The following is a 24,628-nucleotide window of genomic DNA, read 5'->3' as shown; positions in this document are numbered from 1 at the left end:
ATCATAATAATTCTGAGAAATTATTTCTTGCATATTTAATTAGTTTTCTCTAATTAGGGTTCCCTGCTTTTGATTTTAAAAATGTTTCTTATTTATATGTACAATTTGGCATTCAATTCTCTTTTGCTATTGTTATTAAGAAAATTAGAATAATTTTTTAACAAATAGTCATTAACTTACAGCTTTTGTCTTTAGCTGAAGAGATTAGTCTGTTCTGGTTGGGTGGGTGATATCAAAGCAATGACATAAATATTAACTTGTATTTTTTATATTTTGTATTGTCCCTTATTTTTAAATTTGTTCAATATGTTAAAAATAAATAATATAAAAATCTTATATTTTTATTCACATTTTTGCAAAAGTCCTTAGCTAAAGCAATAAAATTTGTCTAGTGGTTAAGGCACCAAGGTAGAAACCAGGAGACTGTGAGTTCTAGTCCCACTTTAGGCATGAAAGTCGGCTGGGTGACTTTGGTCCCGTCACTCTCTCTCAGCCCAACTCACCTCACAGGGTTCTTGTTGTGGAGAAAATAGGAGGAAGGAGTATTAGGTATGTTTGCCGCCTTGAGTTATTTATAAAAAATAATAAAGGTGGGATAAAAAAAATCTGAAAAAAATGTAGATATGCATAATTCAGAATTAGAGCTCTGCTCTGTGCCTCTGGAAGCCATCTTTGGGCCACTTGGTTTCTTGAATATATTACAGGAATACTCTAACATGTCAGGAAAATTTGACAGTGAAACCAAGGGCTGATCCTGTCATTTCAGATAAATAGTCCATCTTATCTTATTTCTCTGTTGCAAGATAACTGGCTATTACCAGAAAGGGAGAATCGCTGAAAACACACTGACAGCTCTTCAAAATTTCACAAGAACAGACTCAGATGCAGTGAAGGACGTGACCTCATCTGATAATGATGACTGGTGAAAATGGCCTGCAGCCTTTACCCAGCCACTGCAGTGTGCTATATACCTGAAGCCAGTAGAGAGAGATGCTAGATCAGTGTTTCTCAACCTCAGCAACTTGAAGATGTGTGGACTTCAACTCCCAGAATTCCCCAGCCATTCCCTGGCTGGGGAATTCTGGGAGTTGAAGTTCACACATCTTCAAGTTGCTGAGGTTGAGAAACACTGTGCTAGATATACCAAAAGACTACTGAGCTTTTATAGATCATTGCCCTCTATAAATGTACAGTACAGAATCTTTGTCAACTTCTCTTTATTGTACTAGCAAATAATTTCATTCATGCTGTCCTAGAATGTGGGTCTTAATTTGCTCCAAAGCTCATTGTGCAAATTCTGAGTTTAGAAAGGCCAATACAAAAAGAAAAACGTGTAACAGCAAGTTATTTTTATCAGTACTTAAGCTGGATTCCCAATACCTTCTCAGAATAATGTAAGGGTGAAATGGTCACCTCTTTTCAAATAGGCAATGAACATAGAAAATGCACAGTGCTATTTTTTTTATGTTATTGGCAAGAACTGTTTTTTTTAAAAAAAAAAAAGGAAGGAAGGAAGGAAGGAAGGAAGGAAGGAAGGAAGGAAGGAAGGAAGGAAGGAAGGAAGGAAGGAAGGATTAAGCTCAATCTTCTCTCTTTGGGCCTGCATCAACAATATTCTAGTATGTCAGTTTAACTCCAGGTCTTCCCTTCCCAGCTTTCCATTATGCAGATGCCAGAGTAAATTGAGTTTTTTTGCTTTTCCATGGGCTCTTCCCCACTTCCCTGGCAATTATTATTCCCCAGACATCCCTGGCAGTTTGCCTAGCAGTTTGCTGCTACCCTGACAATGGACCTTTTACTGCACCTTTGCAGTGAGACTGGTAAATTCTGGAAAGTGAAGTATACACATCTTACACTTGCTGAGACTGAGAAACACTGCTTTAAACTCAGTGCTTACATCATGAGCATTGAATTTAAAGGGGATACAAGGTGAGGAGGCTGTCCATCACCTGCTCTCCTGGTGCAAGTGGTGTTTGGAAAACCCCTCTGCCAAATCTGGGATCAGCAGGAATAGTGACCTCAGGAAATATGTTCCATGAAGTTGGTATTCCTACTAGGGCAGGAAAAAAAAAAAACTTCTTTGGTGAGGATCTTTCTGGCAGGTGAAACAGAAATGGCTATGGAAGCACAGAGCCCCATGGCTGGATGGAAGGAGGTGATCCTGAAGGGGTCAATTTGCCAATTCGAACCCTGCAGATCAGCCACCTCCCTCAGGCTCCTCCTATAGATACATCATAATGTTTGCATAGGAGGGTTTATTCTCTTGCCCATGGAAGGCACTACTTTCTGCTGGATTAGTTTGATCCAGCTTCATGGATCCCATGGCAGACATGACACATTTGATCCATTGCATAATAAAGTCTGCACAAAGTAACCCTGCATGTGGGACATCATAAGATGGCAGGGGCAGGGACCAAAGCAGATTTTATGCTCTGCTATTAACATAAAGATATAGGTTTCGCAGCATGGAATACGTTTGTTCAGGGTTGGTTTTTACCTAGTTAATTTTTTTCCCATCTGCAGATTTGGGAATTTTCCCGAGAATGTGAACAGATGCCTCTAGTTTCTCAATAGCTCTATTTTGACTACATAGCTATCACAATCCTGTCTTCACTTTGCTGCCAAGAGGCATGAAGGAGGCTATCTCACTTAAGAGAACTACATTTTACATACTAGTAGAAGATCCACAATTGACTTGCTGATGCCCCTAGTGAGAGGTTCTTTACTGGCACAGAAATGTTCATTTTTTTGTTGAGCGGGAGTTACAGTTCTCATTTATTCAGCCCAATAAGCTTAAAGAGAATGATTTGAACAGCAACTTGGGATACTATACACCAACAGTAGGGAAAACAATAAATTGCCAGAGAATTCTCAGATGCAAGGAAAGCTAAACACAGACACAGTTATCAGGACTCTTTTTTTAATAAAAGAAAATGAAAGAATAACAATAAGGTTATAGAACCAATTATATTAACAACATACAAAAGTAGTATTAGTGCTTGATCCCACTGCTTAAAAGATGGAAAAGGGTGGTGTGATGGGCCGTACCTATGATCCAGTTTTCCCTCAAACATTGGCCAAGGATTTTTTTTCCTCTTTTACTGAAGCAAACTGTAAGATGTTTCTCACTAACCTTACAGGCTATTTACTACAGATCAGATGAAACAATAAACCTGAAGCCATTTTAGAAAGTATATCTACTCCCTCAAAACTAGAATAAGCACAGCTTTATCAAATATCTTTAATGTTCATTTTTTGCCAGTGTCATCTTCAATATCATTTGATTTGTTGCCGTAAGGGTATTGTGAAAATTTCATCATGATACCATTTTACCGTTTCTTCTTTGTTTCTTTTTTGAGCTTCTTGTTCACTGAGATAGAGGCAATTTTGGGTTTCTTTACTACTTCAGCACTTTTCATCTCAAAGCTTTCAGTATCCTGTTAAGTTCATTAAAGGAAACAGAACATTAATGATTTTGTGGATATGCTGTAGATCTTTTCTATTATTTTACCCAGCATTCTCATTACATGAGAATTACATGAGAATGCTGGATAAAAGTGGTCATGAATCATTTATAAAAGCAAAGGCATTGTATTTTCTAAGTACTACATGTTTTACATTTATATCTTTTACATAGATATAAAATGTTAGAAGATTATAAAAGTATAAAAGATTAGAAAATATTAATAAAAAGATTTATGCAGGCTGACCCTAGGCATTTTTACTTGGAAGAGACTTATATGAATACTGAGTTAAAAAAAAAAATCTACAGTTTTAACATTGCATATTACCACCTGTATTTTCAGATGGGGAATGCTTATCACCACTGTTTTGTAGCCAAGGTGGGGTGGGGGGGAGATGAAAAAACAGGGAAGAGTTAAAATCTAACAGCTAATAATCAGCTGAGCATACAGAAAATAGCAACGCTATGCTAAAGCCAAGGATCTTGAGGAGGGAAATGGAGAAGGAGGTGCCTCAAAGAATGTAAGTGAAAACTATATCAAAGAGAAGAAAAGCAGCAAAGATGTTAAGAACAAATTGGAGGGGAAAAAAGGGCTAATAGATTACAGTAGTGAATTGCTTTTTCCAAATTTTGTATGCATGCATAAATATATGCGTTTAAATGACCTTCCTTATAGTGAACCTCAACATCAGAAATAGTTAACCTCTTCAATTAATATAGGACCCTTAGTGAGAGAAGAAGGGATAAATTAGCCCCTTAAAGTTTTAATATATTTATTATGGTATAAATCTTTATGGACTATAGTCTAGTAGTTCTAGTGTTGTCTGTTTTGTGTTAACAAACATTAGTATGTGTCTGAAATCAGCAGAATACCAAATACAGATTAATCAATTTAAGATTGACATTTTTAGGCTCTATCCATGCAAACTTCATGAGTTCAGTTTCTGCTTCGGTTGTAAATATTCCCTCCCCGTTCTCTCTAGCCTGCTTTGGTAACACACTGCCTGATAAGTTTACAAAACTGCTAGGAAATTTTTGGAAACCTTTTTCACTGCAAAGATATGGAGAAACCATTTTTTTCTATTGGAATCAAAGCATCTTCTTGTTTACAAAAGAAAAGAAAACCATACATGTGCATGACTAGAAGAATCCACAAGCACAGATTGCTTTCCCTCATTAAACAAGTTTTGATATAAATATTTTTTGGCTTCTAAAGATGTCCACAATTAATGTGTGCCAACTGGAAAAGGCCACAGAAAGATGGCACAGGGATCTGTGCTGATTTTAAGGCTCTTAGAAAGCAATGCAGATTTTGCTGGGAAGGGGAGAAAAGCTGCCAGTATTTTGATCATAATGAACTTGGCTGAAATCTCTCTTAAGTTACAGGGCTATGGCAATTTGCTTGTTTCCTTCCAAGAAAGGAGACTGGGCTTGCATGCCAAAGGTTGTGATTCACCCACAGGAAGCTGGCCAAAAGTGCTCCAACCCTTTGGAGAAATAGAAGCAAAAGCATTTATCATTCAGAGACTTAAAATGCATAGTTTAAATGTTTCTGAATGGAGAAGGGAAAACATGGAAACAGGTAAAATAACTATGCTAAGTGAAGAATATCCATGCTTCCTTTTAAAAATCAGAATGAATTTTAAATGAGAAACAGTGCATGGCAAAGGATGATTGTTTTTCTCCAGAAGATAACATAGGCCCCAAACAGGTGCTATGAGAATTCCATTCGCTAGACACTTTTCTGCAGTCCATTGATTCTTAGAATCTTGAAGAATTGAATGTTTGGTATTTTTAAAATTATGTTCTAATATACAGTGTAATGCCAATCACTGCAGACAACGAATGTACAGTATCTTTTGAGGTATTAGTTTGATGATAAGGTTTTCCAATGTGCTTCACAGGATCAAATTGTTCATATCTAATATAACCTTGCAATCACTTTATTCCTAAAATTTATACAAGAAAACTGTGAACTCTTTACGCTCCCCTACTCTCTACCTATTAAGATAGCATATGCAGCCATGAAACTGGCTAAACCATCAATATATCCTATGGTTCTGCCAGGTGCCTTGCTCACCCAACCATATACAGTTAACCAAGCTATAAGTGCCTCATAAACCTCATAAAGAAACAGCTTGTGTGTGTGCACCTGTATGTATACTGTGTGTGGGTTTTTTTGGGGAGGGGTGTTAAACAAGGTTTATTAATTTTTTTAAAAGGAAAGATAAATTAGCATCTTAAAGATCAATAAATGTATAACATATACTCTTCATGGTAACTCGAAGAGCAGGTGGCACTTGTGTCTAGGAGGGCCTTTGCACAGCTTCGTGTGGTGCGCCAGTTGCACCCATTCCTAGATCAGAGGGACCTAATCACTGTCACTCACGCCCTGGACACCTCCTGTTTGGATTTCTGTAATGCACTCTACATGGGGCTGCCCTTGAAGAGTATCCGGAAGCTTCAGCTGGTGCAAAATGCAGCAGCGCGGGCAGTTATGTGTGCCCCTAGGGCAGTACATGTTACACCTCTGCTTTGCGAGCTGCACCAGTTGCCAGTTTGCTTCCGGGTCCAATTCAAGGCGCTGGTTTTGACCTTTAAAGCCCTTCATGGCATGGGGCCGGGTTACCTGAGGGACCGCCTCTCCCTGATTACATCTGGCTGTCCCATCAGATCTGGCAGAGAAGGCATGCTGAGGATCCCATCTGCTACAGAATTACATTTGGCGGGTCCCAGGAGGCGGGCCTTCTCTGCTGTGGCACCCGCCTTGTGGAATCTTCTCCCCCTGGAAGTGAGCTCCATCCCTCTTAACATTCCATAAGCCCCTCAAGACCTGGCTATGTATCAGACCTGGGGCTCCCAGGGGACCGGGGAGATTTTACAATGGCTCCCTTATTCATTTTATCCCCTCCTATTCTGTGTGTTTTTATAGTTTTTTATCTGTAATTGTTTTTATGTATTAATTTTTTAATTGTTGTACGCCGCCCAGAGCCACCTTGTGTGAGATGGGCGGCTATATAAATATGATAAATAAATAAATAAACTGCATAGTCGTTAATTACAAGGCTAATTCCCATGTGAAAAATGTGTAGCTTGTGGAACAAGTTCCTGCCATTTTGAAAATACTGTAGCTGTGTTACATTTGGGTATTTGCTTTCCATTTAGATTTTGGCATTCATGCTGAATGTCTTCCAAAATTCTAGGTGGGATCTATTAAAATTGTGTGAGATTTGGTGATCATGCAAGATGTTGGTCATTTAAATAATTTTCTTTAAATTAACTTTCATTTTATGTTGGGGTCCCACAGAAGCCATCTGAGAGAAATCATATGTGTCATAGTGCTTGCAAGTGCCACTATGCTGCCAACCCTTGGAACTATTTTGTATTCCTCTAACGCTTTCAGTGATGATGTATTAGTCTGCACAAGGGAAAATGCTGGCAACTATTTTAATAATCTCTCTTTTTAAATTAAATTTTTATTCAGAATTTTTCAGAATAGGAAAAGGAAAAAAATACAAGCACAAAAAAAAAGGAAAAAAGGAAAAATAAAACAAAGCAGATAAACAGGAAATGTATAAACTACAAATCACTGTTAAAATCCTGATAATATATCAATAGCAATAGCAATAGTCAACATAGCATAAATCATAAAATTATTACAATAATTTCTACCCAACCTATTAAAAACTTTATGTTAAGAAATCAAAATAAAATAAAACAAAAAACCCCCAAATTTTCAATGTGGTACCAGCCTGTATATAGCGTTATAATCCTAAAATGGTTTCCAAATTGGATTAAATTCTATATCAGATTTACTTTTAAAATTGAAAGTTATTTTGGAGATCAAGATGTATTAATGTCTAATGCACCCAGAAAATATGAAATTCTTAATGCTGTTGAATTCAAATAGTCCAACAATAACCTTAATTTGTAAGATTCTATTCATAATTCTTTCTGTTTACTGTTTCTTTTCTTATATCTTAGAAGTTCTATCTTATTTATAAAGCTTGCAATGAGTCTGTAACTCAGCCTTCTTCAACCTAGTGCTCTTTCCAGCTGTACTGGAAATTCTTGCATAACCTCTGGCCAGCACACTGGCTAGGAATTATGAGAGTTGATGTAGAACACTGGGTATTGTGGAAGGTTGCTGTAATTTTAATTTGTTGCAATCCTACCACTTCATATTCTGAGGTTCTGTGATCTACCCGTTCAGAAAATATAGTAAAAAAAGAAAAAGTCACCCAAATTTTGACAAGGGTAACTCCCAATTATGTCTCTGTAGCAAATACACGTTATGCAAATACTTTTTATATAAAGCAATTAGAAAATATAATATATAAGGAATAAAATATAATATATAAAACATAATATATAAGGCAATTAGAAACCATAACAATGATTGCCACCCAGAGTTGCTTTGTGTGAGATGGGTGGCTATATAAATGTGATACACACACACACACACACACACACACACACAACCAACCAACCAACCAACCAACCAACCACAATCTTGTCTAACACTCCTGTGTCCACAAGTGGTTACAACCCTGATTTTTGTCAAGCTAGAAATAAAATGCCACTGTGGTTTTTCCCAATCTGGAGTCCTTTGCTATATCACTTCCCTGCAAGGAGATGAAGTTTCTAATTAAGAACAGCCCCTTCAGTTTGCCAGATATCCACATCTAGCCTGCTCTCTCTCTCCTTATGTTCATTTTCTGCAATGATTGTCTTCAGAAGTGTAAAAGTGGCAATAAGCCTGGTGGAATAAATGTGGAAATAGATGAAATGAGAAGAGAGAGAGAATGGGGAAAAGAAAAGGAAGCAAGAGGAAATTGAAACGCTGCCTTGGCCACACTCAGCTTCAATATAAACCACACACCGTATTGGCTTTGGCCACACCCAGTTCTGCCATGTGCTTTCTCTGTAAGATTATGTAAAAACAAATGTGGTCCTCAGCTATAAAAGGTTCCATATTCTGCTTTAAGAAAAAAGCTGCAATTGCCAGGATGCCAAAAACTGAGCCATGGCCTTCCATGCACGGAAAGTGCGATAGACCAAATACAGTTCAACTGATGTCTCTTTGTACTCTAAAGAATGAAAGAAAAAGCAGCATATTTGAGAAAAAAAATCAGATAATGATCTTGCCAAACTGTCAGTCAGTGACAACACCCAGTTGTAGCTACCACTAGAAATGTCACAGACAAGAACTGCTTACCATTTTATATGTCTTTGGAACAGGGAGGATTATCGCCAGAACACAAATGAGCTGGAAAATGGCACCAAAGAAAAGGCCATAGTGCAAGATGTTCTCCATAAATGTAGGCTCTGGGATTTCAGGGGGTGAAAAATCCAACTCAGCAGCCATGGTGAAGTCCTTAAGTACGCTTCCAACAAAATTGGAATACCTTGTTTCTGCAGTGAAAAGAAGTTCGACTGAAATATACATTTTTTTCATAAAGCCATACTGTAATGTTCACTCAGGAACAAAATACTGAGGCAAATGGTCAGAATGGTGTTGGGTATTTGAAGCACTATACTGCAGCCTCCACTAACTGGTTACGCTCCAGATGTGTTGGACTCCAAGTCTTAGAAATCTTAGCTATCATGCACTTTGAAGTTCAGTTCCAGGGATTGAAGTCCAACAATTATGTGAAAACATCTGTTCTATTCCTCCTTGGCTACCAGTCCACTTCTGGGAGTGATTGGAAATATTGGCTATAGCCTTTAAAATGCTCAATGGTTTAGGACCAGAATACCTTCAGGGTACTACTCCTACCACCCTAATATGGATTTGCCCTTACACTAGTTTTAGGAGTCCCCTTGCTGCAATTCCCACACTTTGGGAAGTTTAATTAGTGGGAATGAGTAAATTGGCTTTTTCTCTTGTACCACATCATGCCCTAAGAGATTTATTTTGTTCTCTCTTTACCAAGCTAAACGTTTTACCATTGCATTGAATTTTTGTTTAAATGTATGTATATGTTTAATGTACAAAAGATTCTGATTTAATTTTACGGTTCACATTCTAAAAAAAATACTGTGATCCAGAGTTAGCCATACTTAGAGAATACTCAAATGGGATTTAGTTATTCAAATCAAAGACTAATTTGGGTATATACCTAACCCAATGATTATTTACTACACTTCTGTTTTGTTCTTTAGAAAATTGAGATATATTTAGCTGATTCAGTGTAAAATTCTATTATGACTGTGATGAATAAACAATTTATTCTGAGCAATACAAACTCATACTGGTATTTGATTGTCCTCACTGGGTTCTGGTCCATTTCCCATCCAATTAAAAATGCTGATTTGCCCTTTATATCCTTTACGGCTTGTGGACTTGGTACCTGAACAACTTTCTGTTCCCAGACATACTAATGAGTTGGCCAAGTATGCAGATGACTCAGAAACTATTCCAGTTGATAAAAAAAATGCAAAATGACTGTGAAGAATTCCAGAAGGGTCTTTTTAAACTGGGTGAATGTTCAACCAAAGGGCACATGCAATTCAATTTAAGTAAATGCAAACTACGTACAAAAAAAATCAGACTTCATATACATAGATGGAACTATCTGTAACTAATCAGAAAAACATTGGGAGCAGAAGAATAATTATTTGTATTGTTAAACAGTTGTGACTCAAACATCTTTATGGATTTAATATAAATCACCCTGATACGTATCTGTACATCCAGATCACTCTTCCATCCATCACTGGTTTATTAAAGTATTAAAACACATGAAATAAAATAATATTCACAACAACCTTTTTACGGTCATCATAAAGTCACTTGATGGTGATAACTGAAACCAAGGCAAATACCTGGCAAGTGATTTTCAAAGAAAGGCTTCAGATCTTAGCAGTTAGGAACAGAGTTTCATCCTCTACAGCCAAGTGCTGGATAAAAATTATGGGAATTGTAATCCCAACATCTAGAGGGTACCAAGTTGGATAAAGCTGTGATGATGTGACAAGGCAGAATTCTCAAGCAGAACTGTAATACATCACAGAAGTAAATAAATTAAGGTCTAATTTATGCAACTAGGTACAACTATGAAAGATTAAATAATTACAAGAAACAACTGCACAGTATCAAATAGCAATTTGATAGCAGTAGAAGCAGCAACAAAAGCTTCAGTTAACACTTATCCCTCCCATGCTGACTCCTCTCACATTTTTCTGTTCTGAGTGCTGGACAACATCTTTCTAGGCTCAGCACACACCAAAGGGAACTTTTGGTTTTGTAGAGTGCCTTGCCGCCCAAGTATTGTACATAAAAAGACCCAAAATTATTTTAAAAAATAAACCATTAAATCTCCCTTCATCAATGGAAGCAATTTAAATAGTCTAATTAAAGCAATGCATCTTAAGATCTATGAAAACAGGAAGAGCACAGCGAACTGTACATAACAAAAAGCTAAGTTGAAAAAGCCATTTTCCCAAATGCCAAATGCATTTTTAAAAAGTCTTAGGGACATCTATTTATGAAGTGACAGATTTTTTTCCTCTCTTATTTTCAGTCCCCCACTGCTAAAGGTTACTTTAAAAAAATGTCGAACCAATAAAAGCACAGGCGCTGACTTCTTTTCCCCTTGGGAAAGCGTTAGACTAATTGCCAGGTATGAAACGGGCAAAATTCAGGATTTTTTTAAGGCGGTTACGGGGGAAAAAAGAAGAAAAATATTAGAAACGCGAAGGCTTGTTCTCACATAGATCAATAAGGGCTGGCTAGACCAGCGCTAGAATAGAAAAGTCCAGGAGAAAAAAAGACATAATTCTTCTTCCTCTCAAACCAGGGGCTACAGCAAGATTCCCGCCTCCAAAAGATTTCCAGGAATTTTATTAACCTCAACCCCTCCCCACGCCCAACGGCCCTCTTACCTCCAACCCAAGCCCAACCTCGTTCTCGGGAAACGCTTCCGATCCCCCCAGGAAGTACTTCCTCCCTTAACAACGGCCAGTAGCAACGCATTGCCCAGATAGCCCCGCCTCCCATTCCATCCATCTCCGCTTCACTCGCTGCCGTGGCAAAGTTTTGCCAGACTTGCTTCTCAGCCGCGATGAATTCGGAGCATCGCAAACCAGGGGAAGCAGGTTAAGGGGAAGAAGCGACCCCAATACTATGAAACAGGGTCTTTGCGGCTCCTACAGCTCAGCTGCACCCATGAATGGGGGAAACAACTGGACCTGTGGTACCACCCGCCCTATGGATTGCGTTCCTGTTTGCCTGTTTTCCTTGAGGCATTTGTTTTTAGTTGAAGCAGGAGCCTCGGATCTTACGAAACGAAATGGTGGAGAAGAGAGTGCAAATCTAGAAAAGCATGGTGTGCTATCAGTCAGAATTCTGGGCAATAATTCCTCTTTTCCTCCTTGACAGGCTTGGTTTTCTGGTTAGGGAACAGAATGGAGGAAACACTAGAGAAACTGGAGCTTGCAAAGAAGATAGTGTGTTATCATTATCATTATTCTGCACCCCGTCCCCTTCAAATGTTATGAAGGAGAGAGAAGGATGGCACAAGTTGATAAGACTTGGAGCTAGAATTACTGCTGTTCTGGAATTCTGTATGGCAGGCTAGACATATTTAGGCTAATTGTGCAATCAGTCAAAAATGACTTATTTTTCTATATTTATTCAAATATTGTTGTTGATAACTCTTACATTAATATATCTAGAGATCACGGAGATCCAGGATTTATCCATAAGATGTAGAAACCTGTAAACAGAAACATAAATACATTTACAGACCCAAGGTATTTTGTAGTTTTGGCTACCAAGTGGATATAAGCTGTCATGGGTACCTTTATGGTATGTGCAGGAATTCCTGTTTATTTATCTTGTTTTATCTGATTAGTCATCAGTTTGGCAAGCTATATCTCCAGATACCTGGAGAGCATCTGGTAGAAACAGGGTACCAAAATAAGAGGTTGACACCATTATGGTTTTGCTGACAGCTGTGGGTTGAGTTGTTGTGACTAATGCAAAATCCCGGGTAGATGATACAATCATTCCAATAATAACTAAAAACAAGAATACAAAGGTTTATTCAGCCAAGTCAATAGAACTCGGTGTAAACAAAGTGTTATGGCTGGAATGGTTAAATAATAGTTAAACAGTGACATCTGCTGTTGAACAGCAGTGGCCTCTCTTTTTTCCACAGGTATAATTCTTAATATTTTTTTGCTATTTTTTTTCATGTAATTAAATATCTCTTGCTTAGGTAACAGAAGCTTCTGTTTTATTTAGTTACAATTCTGACTACCTCATGAAGACTTGTGGCAGACAACAATAGTCAAAATAACAATGTAAAGCTCTGCTAAATGAAATAATGTATTTAAAAAAAAAAGATACTGGATAAGACCAGAGAGTGGCTGAAGCTAACTTAGATTGCTTTCTACCTGCCATTTTTGCTTCAACTGACACTTATTATGGACAATATAGAAAATCTTTAAGAAAAAAATGGCCATGAAACAAAAATGATTCTGGGAAAAGATAAGCTAATTTGGAGAACAGAACCTACATTCCATAGCCTAACTTTGATCCCAGTTCCTGATCAAATCATATCTGTGGAATTCATGAAGGACTATAACATGAGGTGTGATATATGTCATATGTTCCTTTTTAAAAAGGCAAATCTCTGGAAAGTGGCAGAAAGCTCATTAAGGAAAATATTACATAGATATTCCAGATCTCAGGAGTATGATTTTTACTGATGTGCTTCAGAAATATACACATCGATAAAAAAGTTTGACTCAAGACTATTTTATTACTGAGAAGATTGTGTTATCACAGATTATTTCTACATCAATATCTGACAAATGACGTAACATGTAATGAGATTATAAAGGCTATACAGGAGAATCTATGTTGAAACTACTGCTTCAGCTATTCAAAATGACAGGTCAGTTCCTTTTCCTTATGTATGATTTCCAGCATTTGAAATAATTATTGTACGGACCTTGATGAAGAAATACATTGATTTTTATGAATACTGTCCCATGCTAAATTAACTTTGCAAACTTTTAATTATATCTTTGTTTCTTTTAATATGTAACAGATTTGTGTTTCATTAAAAAGAGAAATTCCTCAGAGAACTGTTTAAAGATAAACTCTGTTCACTTAAGCCCTCAGAAAGGCATAAGATCCTAGGAATTTGGTCCAGTAACTATTACACTAATGGTTTAGCTAAAACAGAGATATACATAATGATCTTTGACTTTGGAGCTATCGTTCACACAAGAAAAGATCCAGCTTTGTTAAAGTTCCACTCCATCTGTACCCCAAAACTAGAGGTATGAGGAACTTATTCAGTTCTTTTTCTCATGCTTCTATTATTTCCTCTGACTTTTAAACTAAAGCACAAGTGAGTTAGTATAACATATGAGTAAATGAAAGAGCAAATAGGAAATCTCTATGATTACTAAACTCAGGAAATGAGTAATTAATAAGCCAAAATCAGTTTAGGAAACATTTAACTAACTGGTCAATCTCATAACACCAGCGATCTAGAGAAATAGACAGGAATTTCTTTAAACCAGACTAAAAAAGACTTGATTGCAAGCTACAGTTTTAAATATATATTCTAGATAGTAAATCCCATTGCTCTAAATGAGACTTAGTTTTGAATCAGATCTCACTAGTGATCTCCAGCCATACTCCTAGCTCAGTAATATGCTATCCACTACGGCCTTGCTATGAAGATGACCATTTCAGAATTTCAGTGCTATTTTGAAAGCCCCAAAAGCCACAACAGTGAGAATCTGAACATATTTAATTCTACTTCCAGGTAATTGTGGAGACTGCCTGATAATGTGGAATCTTTAAGGTGCCACAAGAATCTGATAGTTTTGGAAGAGTAATGTGTTGAAACACTTAAAAGCCCTAGTATGGAAAAGATTGCAAACTGCATTCTGATACAATGAATGCTTTATACATAGGTAAATTCCCTAAGTGAACTACTCTGCTACATCTGCAAATATCCTTAACTTTATTATCTAGAGCCTATGCTGATTGTGACTACCATATCTATATATGACCATACAGAAGTAACAAATATGATAAAATCTAATAGACTTGTGAAGAGCCAGTTTGGCATAGTGGTTAAAAACACTCAGAGACTGTGAGTTCTAGTCCTGCCTAGGAACAATGCAGATGGGTGATTTTGGGGCAGTCACTCTCTCTCAGCCCTAGGAAGAAGGCAATGGCAAGCCATTGCAGGGACGTGTCTAGGCAGTTGTTAGAAGTTAAGACTGACTTGAAGATGCATGCACACACACAAAAACACAAACACACAAAAGAGTTATATATCTTAAGCAGGAAAACTGCAGGATAGTGCAGAATAAACAGAAAATATGATGGGGAAAATTAAGGAAAGATTTGGGAAATTTATTTTTATAAACTCTAAATGGAAACAAAAAGCTGAATATTTAGGGCTATGTACATCCCTATGTACAAAAGAAATGGTTTGGAACACTTGGAATGCATCTCTTTTCCAACCGTCAAAGCAGCGGCATCTTTTCCAAGCTTGCATGGCTACTTTGGAAGCTGCTTCCGCGTCTTTTTATGTGTGTGCATCTGCGCAGCCACTTTATGCTGCATTTCTTCTGCAAATGAAGTGGCTTTGTGTGTACACAAGTGGGAGCAGTTCCCAAAGCAGCCTCATAAGCCAGGAAAAAAAAATGCAGCTGTTTTAATAATTTGGAAAGAGGTGTTTTGTACTGTATGTGTTCTAGTGTGATCCAGAACACCTCTTTTAAAGGATTTGCACAGCCCTATCAATATCCCTGTTATTACGTGTTCCTATTCGGATAGCTTGTCTGAATTTGGATAGTCTGAATACCTTTCTTAGGTAGAAATCAGAAGAATAGAGGCACAATTTATTTATTTATTAAATTTGTATAATACTTCAGTCCCAGCAACTTCGGGCAGTTCATAAAGTAAAAACAGAAAATTACAATAAAACAATACAACGATAAAGACAAAGGAACAAAAAGATAGCAAAACCAGGCAACAATGAGAAACATACACACACTACTCAGAAGGGGCTTCAACTACTGTAGCAAAAGTGCCAGGTCTACAAGCCTCCAAAACACCAGTAGGTGTTTGAGAAGTCAAATAGATGTCATTGCTTAATCAAAGGAACTTGGAGTGCCCCAACCCTGTCAGAGCAAATTGGCTAGATGCTATGGGAGATAGGTGGTCCCTCAAGTAACCATGGCCTACAATAACAAAACCAATATACAGGTATGTGGGATAGAAAGAGCATTTCCTATGTTCTGCTTTGTGTTATTGATTGGGCAGTCACAGAGGGTCTTGCTATCTACATAGCATTCTTGATGAAATGCAATTATTCCTATAAGACAAGACAGCTGTAGGACATGTGACTTCTGTGCCTAGAGCACAGCTGGTATCATTTTAATTATAATAATGAAACAAGTTATGCTAATTTAGACTGTGGTCAGAAGGTATGTCTAGGGTAAAATGCTATACACTAGGTTGGATTGATATTAATATAGATACCTAAAAGCCCAATAATGACTTCTCCAAGATTTTGAGCATCTTGCTGTGTTGTTATGAACAATCTCATGTATTGTATTCCACAACTGAACTCAGCACAACTTTTGATTTCTACTAATAGCAAATGTCTAAAATCAAATTTACAATGTCACCTTCTAAAATTATGTAGCCTGGGCTGCTTAAGACTAGGACCAATGAAAGATAACTGATTCAGCCTAAAACCTAGGGCCATTAGGTTTTAGATTCAGCCTATAACCTTAGGCCACTGAGTCTAGTCCTTATACTAGTAAAGTTGTAAAAAATGTACATGATTAAAGGAATGTACGTTTTTCAACCTTGAATTGAAATCTTAAGTGTAAACAATTAAGGAAGCTTTCTGATTTAGCTCTCAACAAATTGACCTTGAATGATAAGGTAATATCTTTATAACAGAAAGGAGCTTGTGCAACTAATTATTATTTATTTTTATTTATTGTGCCTTCGAGTCAGTGTTGACTCCTGCTGACTGCCTGGACTAGTCCCTGCAGTTTTCCTGACAAGATTTCAGAAGTGGTTTGCTATTGCCTCCTTCCTAGGGTTGAGAGTGAGTGACTGATCCAGGGTCACCCAGCTGGCTTTGTGCCTAAGGTAGGACTAGAACTCACAGTCTCCTGGTTTCTAGCCTGGTCCCTTAACCACTGTTTAATCTCACAAAGGCTCAGGAAAGCTTAAGGTTTAAATATACAACTTTTCTTCCATGTCTTCAGCAAGTTTGTTTTTTCCCTTGGTAGATACTTCATAATACAATTCTCTGAAACTTCCATGATATACTATATACCTCCATTATTGCTCTGAGGATGTACAGGATGAGATGAAGGAAGCTCAGAAATTACCACAATCAGACTGAAGAAGATATGGAAGAAACAGTCAGGACCCCTCTGAAGAAACTCTTCAGAGAATGTTTTGTCTAGTTGAGGTTCCTCAAGCTAGAGGCAGCATTTCACATTTTGGGGTAGCCCAAACATGACCATAAAAAGGCTAATGAAATTTTAGATTGCATCAAGAGAATTCTAGTGTCCAAATTAAACAAAATAATTATACTAATTCATTTTGCTTTACTTAGGCCTCAACTGGAATAAGTGGAGTAATGCGTTTAGGACACTCTCAGTTTAGGAAAGATGCCCCCAAATTACAACCTATAGGAGGTTACAAAAATGGTTAAGGGTCTGGTCCCATGTGAAAAAGAAGAAGGAGCTGGATATCTTTAACCTGGAGAAGAAATGAGTAAAATGCAGTATGTTTGTCATCTTCAAATATTTGGAGACTGCCAGATTTTGATAGAGATTTTTGTTGATGTTGCTATTGTTTCAAAAGGTAGGATGAAAATTAATAGGTTCAAAATTATACAAAAAAGTGATTACAGCTAAATGCCATGAAGAAATTGTTGACAATAAGAAATCTTTCAATAAAGGAACAAACTGGCTTGAAAGGGGATTTTTTTAAATTGGGGTCAGATGCCCACTTATCTGGAAGGTTGGACTAGATAGCCTCTGAGGTCTGTCTAAAACCTATTGTAGTACTTTGGAATTTTTCATTTGCTCATATACTGTTGATATTTGCAAAATGCTGAAGCATGTTCATATAACTACAGCATCAAGGCAAAATAATATAATTCTGATGATTTAAAGCAATATATTATAGAAACAAATCTTTTTACAAAAGAGGGAGGAGGTGATATTAAAGGTTAATTTTCCATCATGGTTGGCTTTCATGTTAGAAATGGGTGTTTTTCAGAAATGCAAAATTTACCAGTAGCAAACTGTTATTTGTTCTATCTAGTGGTGATGATGATAATTTGCATATCAGACACCCTCAGCCCCTCCACTGATGCCTGCTTGTAACCCTCTTTGTAAGGCAAGAGATGCTAAATACGGCTTTTTGGAATGGCAGGAAAGTAATTGATCCTGTGACGTTCAGGAGTTTGCAGGTTGGATGAAGACATGAAAGTATAAAAGACCAAGAGACTCCTATGTTCAAAAGAGATGGACTGAGTTCTCTCCATTTCATCAAATACAACAAACAGCAGAAACATTGACAAGAAAGGACAATAAAAGAGTTTATAGACTTGAAAGGACGTCATTCCCAAAGGAAACTGTAAGTTGATGCAGTTAATTAATTTTGTTCTTTCTTCATGGATAGCAGTTTCATGATGGAAAAATGGGATTGTAGGACATTTTGTAGACTTGAGAATTAATTGCACTCTCCTCAACCAAATTTGCTTTAAGTAAAAATTATTAACACTGGGATGTAAATTACAGAGATGAATATTAATAATTGGATTCTCATAAATCTAATGTATAATTTAGGATAATATTTCCCAGAACAAGCTAATTATCTAATTTAGACTTAAGTGCTGAAAAATATAGTTAAAAAGAGATACTAATTTTTTAAAAATAAAATTTGTCTCCAGATAATAAATGAATATTTACGCTCTTATATTAGCTAGAAGAAAATGCTTATGGACAAAAAGAAAAGAAGTCAGAAATATGTTGCTTAAGAGACTAAAGGTATGAAGCTGACATTTCAATGAATAACCTTCCATCTGGTCCATAAAAACTTCTGTCAAACATAGGCAAGGCATTGTAGACCTTTCTTAGCCCACATTTTCAAAAAGCAAGCCCCATTTATCTCAAAGTAGACAGAAAGTACATTTGGGACTGCATTCTTATATGACATGCATTTGATTCATCGTGCAATCCTAATACTTAGTGAGGAGCAATTCCCAGTGATTCAGTGGAGCTTACCTTTGAGCTACAGAACTGCATTGTAAAAAGTACAGAAGTATTGCATAATCTCAGTGATTATGCAACTTCTGTGACACAATAATGTAACAACTTGTCTCACGCTTTCTTGTCATATTATTATTATCCCTACAATTACATTATGCAAGTGCTTAGAAAGATGTCAAGTACAATCAGCTAACAGATAAATTTATCTTTTGGGATATTTATTTTGAAAGAGGATTTTCTTGTTTATCTCCTGTGCATACCACAGCTCTCTGCCACTTATGAAGGAGTTGGTAGCACCTTTTCCAACTAACACATTTTATTAAAAGACATATATTTTGTGAGATGATGATCTATGCATCTGATGAAGGGGGCTGAAGCTTATGAAAGGTTATGCCTTTTCATACAATGTGTTAGTTGGAAAAGGTACCAAACTCCTCCTGATTATTTGCTACCATAGACTAACATGGCTATTCTACTGCCACTTTAAATTCTCAAAATGAAAACAACAATACCATCTTTGGTCCTGAAAAAGAGATAAAGTCTTGTTAGGCTATCAGTTAACACTGTGTAGGAGGAGAAATGTTTAAAGCCCTCTCTTCTCTGCAATAGCAGAATGATTGGATCAAACTTCTCTCCTAATAGAAGTCATTGAACTGTTTTTTAGAAAGTTCAGCACTGTTTGCGGGAGTGGGCTGGGGAGGGGGAAGCCTCAGACAGAGCTCTGTATATCAATTTAACTGTCCAAATGAAAAGGGCATTAAAAAAATAGTCTCTATTAAGTGTGAATCCTAGTGATTTGTGGAGATGTCTATGTAATTTTCTTGGCAAAAATACAGAAGGGATTTCCTATGATCTAGGATACCTTTTCAACATCCCAGTCTTGCCCTGGTGAAAGAATTAAAAAAGGGAAAGAGGTCCTCAACTTTTGCTGCATTCCTGATGACTGCATCCGTGCAGTTTTCTTGATAGGGTTGCAAAAGTGGTTTACTTTGTAGGAGAGCTGGGTTTGTCTATGGTAGCCAAAAACCAGAAGGAGCCTGATAGCTCCTTTTCAGACTAGCTGTTGCCTTTTTCTGAGATACCATTTTTCTCCCCAGTCAAGCCAATAGCCCTGAAATTCCTAGGTGGTGTCACATCCAAGTACTAACCAGGCCCAACCAAGGTCAGCTATATGCTGCTACCTAGATTCTCTCAAATTGATCGTAGAATGATGTGTATTCCTATAGTCTAATATAAAATGAGGATGAAGGCAAGAATTTATGGTGGAAAGAGAGAGCAATAAATTAAGCAGTTAAACCCAGGAGCCTGAAAATCTAAGCTTGATATTCCTTTAAATTGTTAGAATGGTTTTATTAAATGAATCTGCATCCCTCAAGTCACTTTATTGGATGCGTCAAAAGTACTAATGAACCTATGGCAGGCTGCCTGGAATTTTGGACTACAACCAATGAGTTGCCTAAGAAATGAATTTTCTGTTCCTTCCTGTCAGTAACTAGTTCAGTTAAAGTGATTACTGTTCTGAACTAGCAGATACCTGGCTTGGTGTACTTGGCTAAAAATATGCTTTAAAAAAGAAAAAAACCCATACACATATTTTTAAGGCTTCACAGCATTTTTCACAAATCTTTCCTTTTATTTCTGATGTGAATGCAGTTGCCTATGTTGCCAAAACAATCAGAACCTCACACGGTGACTGGAAAAACAATGAAAACATTTTGAATAGGAATTCACAAAGCGGCGCAATGAGGACTAAGGATGCTCAGCAGCTGTAGGACTGAATGTTACGTTCTTTAGATTCCTGTCTCAGCTTATGGCAATGTGTTTGTAGTGCTCCCTTCATAACAATAACCCACTGAACTGGAACATTATGCTGATGGTCCTATTTGCATTTTTTAATCTCTGGAAGAGATCACCTTTCAGCAGCCGCGTGGAGACCACAGTAGGAATCAAAATCCTTTTCTTCCCCTCCACTCACATGCTTGAAGAATATTAATGCCCCACAACAATTTTTAAGATAATGAATTTAGACTAAGGAGAGAAAGCTCACAGTTGACTTACAACAGATCTGAAAAAACATGGCAAAATCTGTGGTTATTTTCAAGTGCTAGTTACAATTAATTCCAATTTCTTATTTTATGTTGCAGCCTACCCCAGAAGACATTAAGATGTTGGACAGAGCTACTCCTTTCCTTTTCTTCCACTTTGTCATGTGTTCCCTTTCTTCTCCTCTCTATCCAGCACTCAGGTAGCTGATAATCTGTATTAATTTTCTGCCTACTCAAAATGTAGAGTTGAGCCCATCAGTTCCTTTTTTCCACTGGAAAAGTCTGTCTTGGGTAGTAGGTTCCTTGCTGCTGGAAGAAGCTAGTCTATCTCTAAAGGTCGTACATATATTTACAAACAGAAGGTTCTTCTCTGTAGTAACATGGCAAAATGCCAAGCATAAAAATATACTTTTCTGGAACCAAGTTAAAATGCTTTTGTTTGTCCATTTGATTTTCATTTAACACAGATTAAAATAGTTTATTTATCAGTATTACTTTATTGATCTGTAGATTACCATGCTATATAATGTATGAAATATTAGCTAATTATTTATATGTATTGTATTTATAATCTTTTCCCTCAGATCTCAACAGTGTAAATGGATGTGTCTTCCTTTATTTTATCCCCGCATCAACAAGCCTCTGCAATAGATTGGGCTGAAAGAGATGACTGGCCCCAGATCACTCAATAAGCCCCCAAAAGAGTATATTTAGCAATATTTCCCCCCCAAATGTATATTGTTTTATATTTCCCCTCCTTGCAGGAGTGTCTGGTAATTCTTGTTTCGGAGTACCATGGGATGAGAAATATTTTGCATTATTCTGGTTGTTTTTAATATTGCTTTAGATACAATCCACTATCCATTTCTGGCAAAGCTGGGAACTTTCAACTACAAGAAAGCGGTCCTGTCCACAGCCACAATCTTTCAGTAGAAGAGCAAGAGGAAGAGAACTTTCTCAGTAGCCCTGCTGAAAAAAGGTGGGTACGTTAATGTCCCTAATCCAGCAATCAAAATGAGTAACACAACCATAGCCTGCTCAGTCAGACTAGATCCATCTACTTAAGTATCCTGTTTACTCCAGTGGCCAGACTGATGCTTCTCAGAAGTTCACCAACAGATCATGGAGATTATTTCCACAAAACAACACAGAAAATAGTATTCATGGCTGTGAAAAGGAGAGCCACTAAAGTATTACATGATGTCAAATTTCTTTTTAAGAACATCAGTTAAAAATCTAATGTTTACTAGAAATGTTTATAATTTTTCTGCCCTTAAAACTTAGCAATTAGAAATACATGAATTCACAACAAAGATCAAAATAAATGATTCAAAACAAGCTAGGACATTGGCAATTGTGCTTTCTACTGCCTGTCTAAAACTTGGCAAAATCTACCTGGCCTGTCTTGGGAGGAATTTCCAGACATAGTATTCCTGTGGAAAAGATCTTGTTTTACCATGTAACCTCTTTAGGTGCTGCAACATATAAAAAGACAACACATTGGTGATCCACATTTTGTCTCTATAGGTTTCAGAAACAAATTATACAAGGAAGAACACAATACACTCATTTTTATTTAGTACTTCTACTTGTTGTTCAAAAGGGATAGAAGTTGCAAATGCATAGAACTTTCCCTTTCAGAATAGCGAAGCAAGCAGCTTTGAAGGTATATAGAATTGCCTTTTCCATCAACAAGAACTGTTCTTATGATGCTCCTTTGCAAGTGGGTACTGCATCAGAATGACAGTGTATTTATATTTCATTAGACTGCAGCGTCATGCAGATGCCATATTCACTGACAGTTACCGGAAAGTCCGGGGAAAGGTATCAGCACGGAAGTTATTACAGGGCATTGTTGGGAAAAGACTTAGGTAAGTGTAATGAATATACATTATTTACCATAAGTTTGGTAGCAGTTAAATTTCTACTTGACTGTCAAATGCAAGAGACAGGAAGGTAATACTGCTGGTGGTTACAAATTCTTACAGCCGCAACAGACATTATTCTGATCAGACATGGCCCAGAAATATAGCTGAGTTAGCAATAAAAGAAGAGTTATTATAAGATGTGCTGTACATTTCAAGTGACAGTGAACTATTCACTGGGGGAAAACTGAATTTATGAAGTATCTTAACTGGAGCTCTCACCTTACTCTATATTTCCTTGGAAAAATCTGGAGCTGTATCTGATATACACATATAATACAAAAGTATTTGTGAGTCTTGATCTTTCTAACTCAAATAAACATTTATAACTATTTCTAGAAGAGCTCATTTTAGATTTTCCTACTAAGATATTAAGGACTTCTCCAAATATCTCAAGATAGCAAATTGTCCTCAGAAGTGTGGGACTATAACATCAATCTTCCAAGCCAGAAGGAAAATACTTACCAGATTGTGGAATTTGCATTAGAAGAAATTAAAACTCATATTCCTTTGAAGCACTCTGAATTGAACCTACTTTGCAATTCATTTTTTTGTATCTCTAGTCTTCTATGCAAATAGCTCAGGTCAGGAGTCATCAAATAATGTTATTTTAGCTTAAGAAGTCGACTTCAAACATAGCTGTGTTAAAGAATAACTTTTTCAAGGCCAATTTATAAGGCTCATAGTCAAGCAAGAATAGCCCATGTCTATGACCCTTGACCCACACCTCCCTCTATAGTTTGTTTTTCTATGGCAATCATTCTGGCTGTTTTGTAGGGAAGGAAGCCTGGGAGATGAGCAACATGAAATCTTGACTAGGCGCCAGTCTGATAGCATTATGATGGACAGTCGCTACCACCAGCAGATGGTGCTCAGGAATTTCTTGGGAGCAATGTTACAGAATCAAAAGTAAGTAGTTTCATAAATACATGGCAATCAAATTCTGTAACATACATTTTGATTATGCAGCCAGCACTTTAAGGATTTATGTAGCATATATAGTAACAAATGCAACAAATACACATATTCTAATGAGGGAGTTGTAATTTGTATACATTTCTGTTCAGTATGCTTCAGTGCCCATTCAGAAGCTTACTTTATATATTAGCTCTGAGTAAACTTGTAATACATTAGGGTAGTTAGTCAATTCAATTCTGCTTGGGTTAGAACTGCTTTTAAGTAGTTTTTGACATGGAAAAACATTATTTGCATAAATTCTTGGCATCTGTAGTTAATGGGAAACATCTCTATCTAGACAACTTAGTCAGATAGCTTAAGTTCAAAACATCTAGAAGGAGAAACTGACTGTATAGACACTACTGTTCAAGAAAGGGACAAATAAACAGAGCTTTTATTTTGGTCACAGTACGTACTCTGTTGCATAGAGCCTAGTACCTTATCTCAGAAGCAACTGTACTCCACTGAAAGCAGACACAATTTTGTCACTCTAAGATCTCTTCTTTTTCCCCCCCAGGCCTCAAGATACTGATAAGGACAATTTAGAAGATTTTGCCAGTGTTCTGATCAAACTGATGGAACTGTAGACTTCACCCCTTCCCTTTCTCATTTTGGTAAAGAAATCAACAGGACACCCCACTGTTAACTGTTACTACTGAAATCTCACCTCCTTCTATAAACATAGAAGAACAAAACAATGAAAGCAAATGTTTATATATGGAATTGTTTTGTTTAATTTATGGCAGATAAGACTGCTAAATGTGTAGTAGCCTCATTTCAGTTTCAAAAATAAATGGCCACTGTAGCAAAATGCTATATTGAAATTCTTTTATTTTACTGAGACTCCATAATCAACAATGTCATCAAACTGAGATATAGAAAATGTTTGTCATAACTAAAACATGAGGACTCTACTGTGAGTTTAAATTGAGAAGTGATAGTTTGAATGG

At 36.9% G+C, this 24,628-nt stretch overlaps 2 protein-coding genes across 5 annotated transcripts; one reads left to right on the top strand and one right to left on the bottom strand.

Moving 5' to 3' along the window:
- Nucleotides 1-2,875: 2,875 nt before the first annotated feature.
- MANBAL (mannosidase beta like) lies at nucleotides 2,876-11,405 on the bottom strand. Of its 3 annotated transcripts, none has more exons than XM_007430241.4 (4): nucleotides 11,351-11,405; nucleotides 10,292-10,463; nucleotides 8,682-8,878; nucleotides 2,876-3,437 (listed from the first exon to the last, which is right to left on the bottom strand). In XM_007430241.4, exons 3-4 carry the CDS (start codon nucleotides 8,829-8,831, stop codon nucleotides 3,330-3,332), a joined length of 258 nt encoding a protein of 85 aa, XP_007430303.1. In that variant the 5' UTR covers nucleotides 8,832-8,878; nucleotides 10,292-10,463; nucleotides 11,351-11,405; the 3' UTR covers nucleotides 2,876-3,329. The 3 variants fall into 3 exon arrangements, with proteins under 3 accessions (XP_007430303.1, XP_007430304.1, XP_015743914.1); XM_007430242.4 differs by lacking the exon at nucleotides 11,351-11,405 and adding an exon at nucleotides 11,179-11,327; XM_015888428.3 differs by lacking the exon at nucleotides 10,292-10,463 and having other exon boundaries at nucleotides 11,351-11,384.
- A 64-nt stretch (nucleotides 11,406-11,469) lies between these two features.
- On the top strand, nucleotides 11,470-24,554 carry GHRH (growth hormone releasing hormone). Of its 2 annotated transcripts, XM_088153264.1 has the most exons (7): nucleotides 11,470-13,368; nucleotides 17,940-18,116; nucleotides 20,896-20,996; nucleotides 21,644-21,775; nucleotides 22,563-22,667; nucleotides 23,499-23,630; nucleotides 24,196-24,554. In XM_088153264.1, the coding sequence occupies exons 3-7, from the start codon at nucleotides 20,917-20,919 to the stop codon at nucleotides 24,263-24,265; spliced, it is 519 nt and encodes a 172-aa protein (XP_088009390.1). In that variant the 5' UTR covers nucleotides 11,470-13,368; nucleotides 17,940-18,116; nucleotides 20,896-20,916; the 3' UTR covers nucleotides 24,266-24,554. The 2 variants fall into 2 exon arrangements, with proteins under 2 accessions (XP_088009390.1, XP_088009391.1); XM_088153265.1 differs by lacking the exon at nucleotides 11,470-13,368 and having other exon boundaries at nucleotides 17,838-18,116.
- The last annotated feature ends 74 nt before the right edge of the window (nucleotides 24,555-24,628 follow it).

The sequence above is a fragment of the Python bivittatus genome, unplaced genomic scaffold, assembly GCF_059951505.1.
Source record: "Python bivittatus isolate LINGU-HERP-01145 unplaced genomic scaffold, Pbiv_v1 ctg000700_np1212, whole genome shotgun sequence".
Lineage (NCBI taxonomy): Eukaryota > Metazoa > Chordata > Lepidosauria > Squamata > Pythonidae > Python > Python bivittatus.
The sequence above is the reverse complement of the archived record's forward strand: the minus strand, read 5'-3'. Positions and strand labels throughout refer to the sequence as shown.

Coding starts and splice junctions, on each gene's coding strand:
- MANBAL (XM_007430241.4), bottom strand. CDS start 8,831: ATGGCTGCTGAGTTGGATTTTTCACCCCCTGAAATCCCAGAGCCTACA. Junction 3,438..8,681: donor TTCCAAAGACATATAAAATG/GTAAGCAGTTCT, acceptor TGAACTTAACAG/GATACTGAAAGCTTTGAGAT.
- GHRH (XM_088153264.1), top strand. CDS start 20,917: ATGTTGGACAGAGCTACTCCTTTCCTTTTCTTCCACTTTGTCATGTGT. Junction 21,776..22,562: donor AGTAGCCCTGCTGAAAAAAG/GTGGGTACGTTA, acceptor ATATTTCATTAG/ACTGCAGCGTCATGCAGATG. Junction 22,668..23,498: donor ATTGTTGGGAAAAGACTTAG/GTAAGTGTAATG, acceptor GCTGTTTTGTAG/GGAAGGAAGCCTGGGAGATG.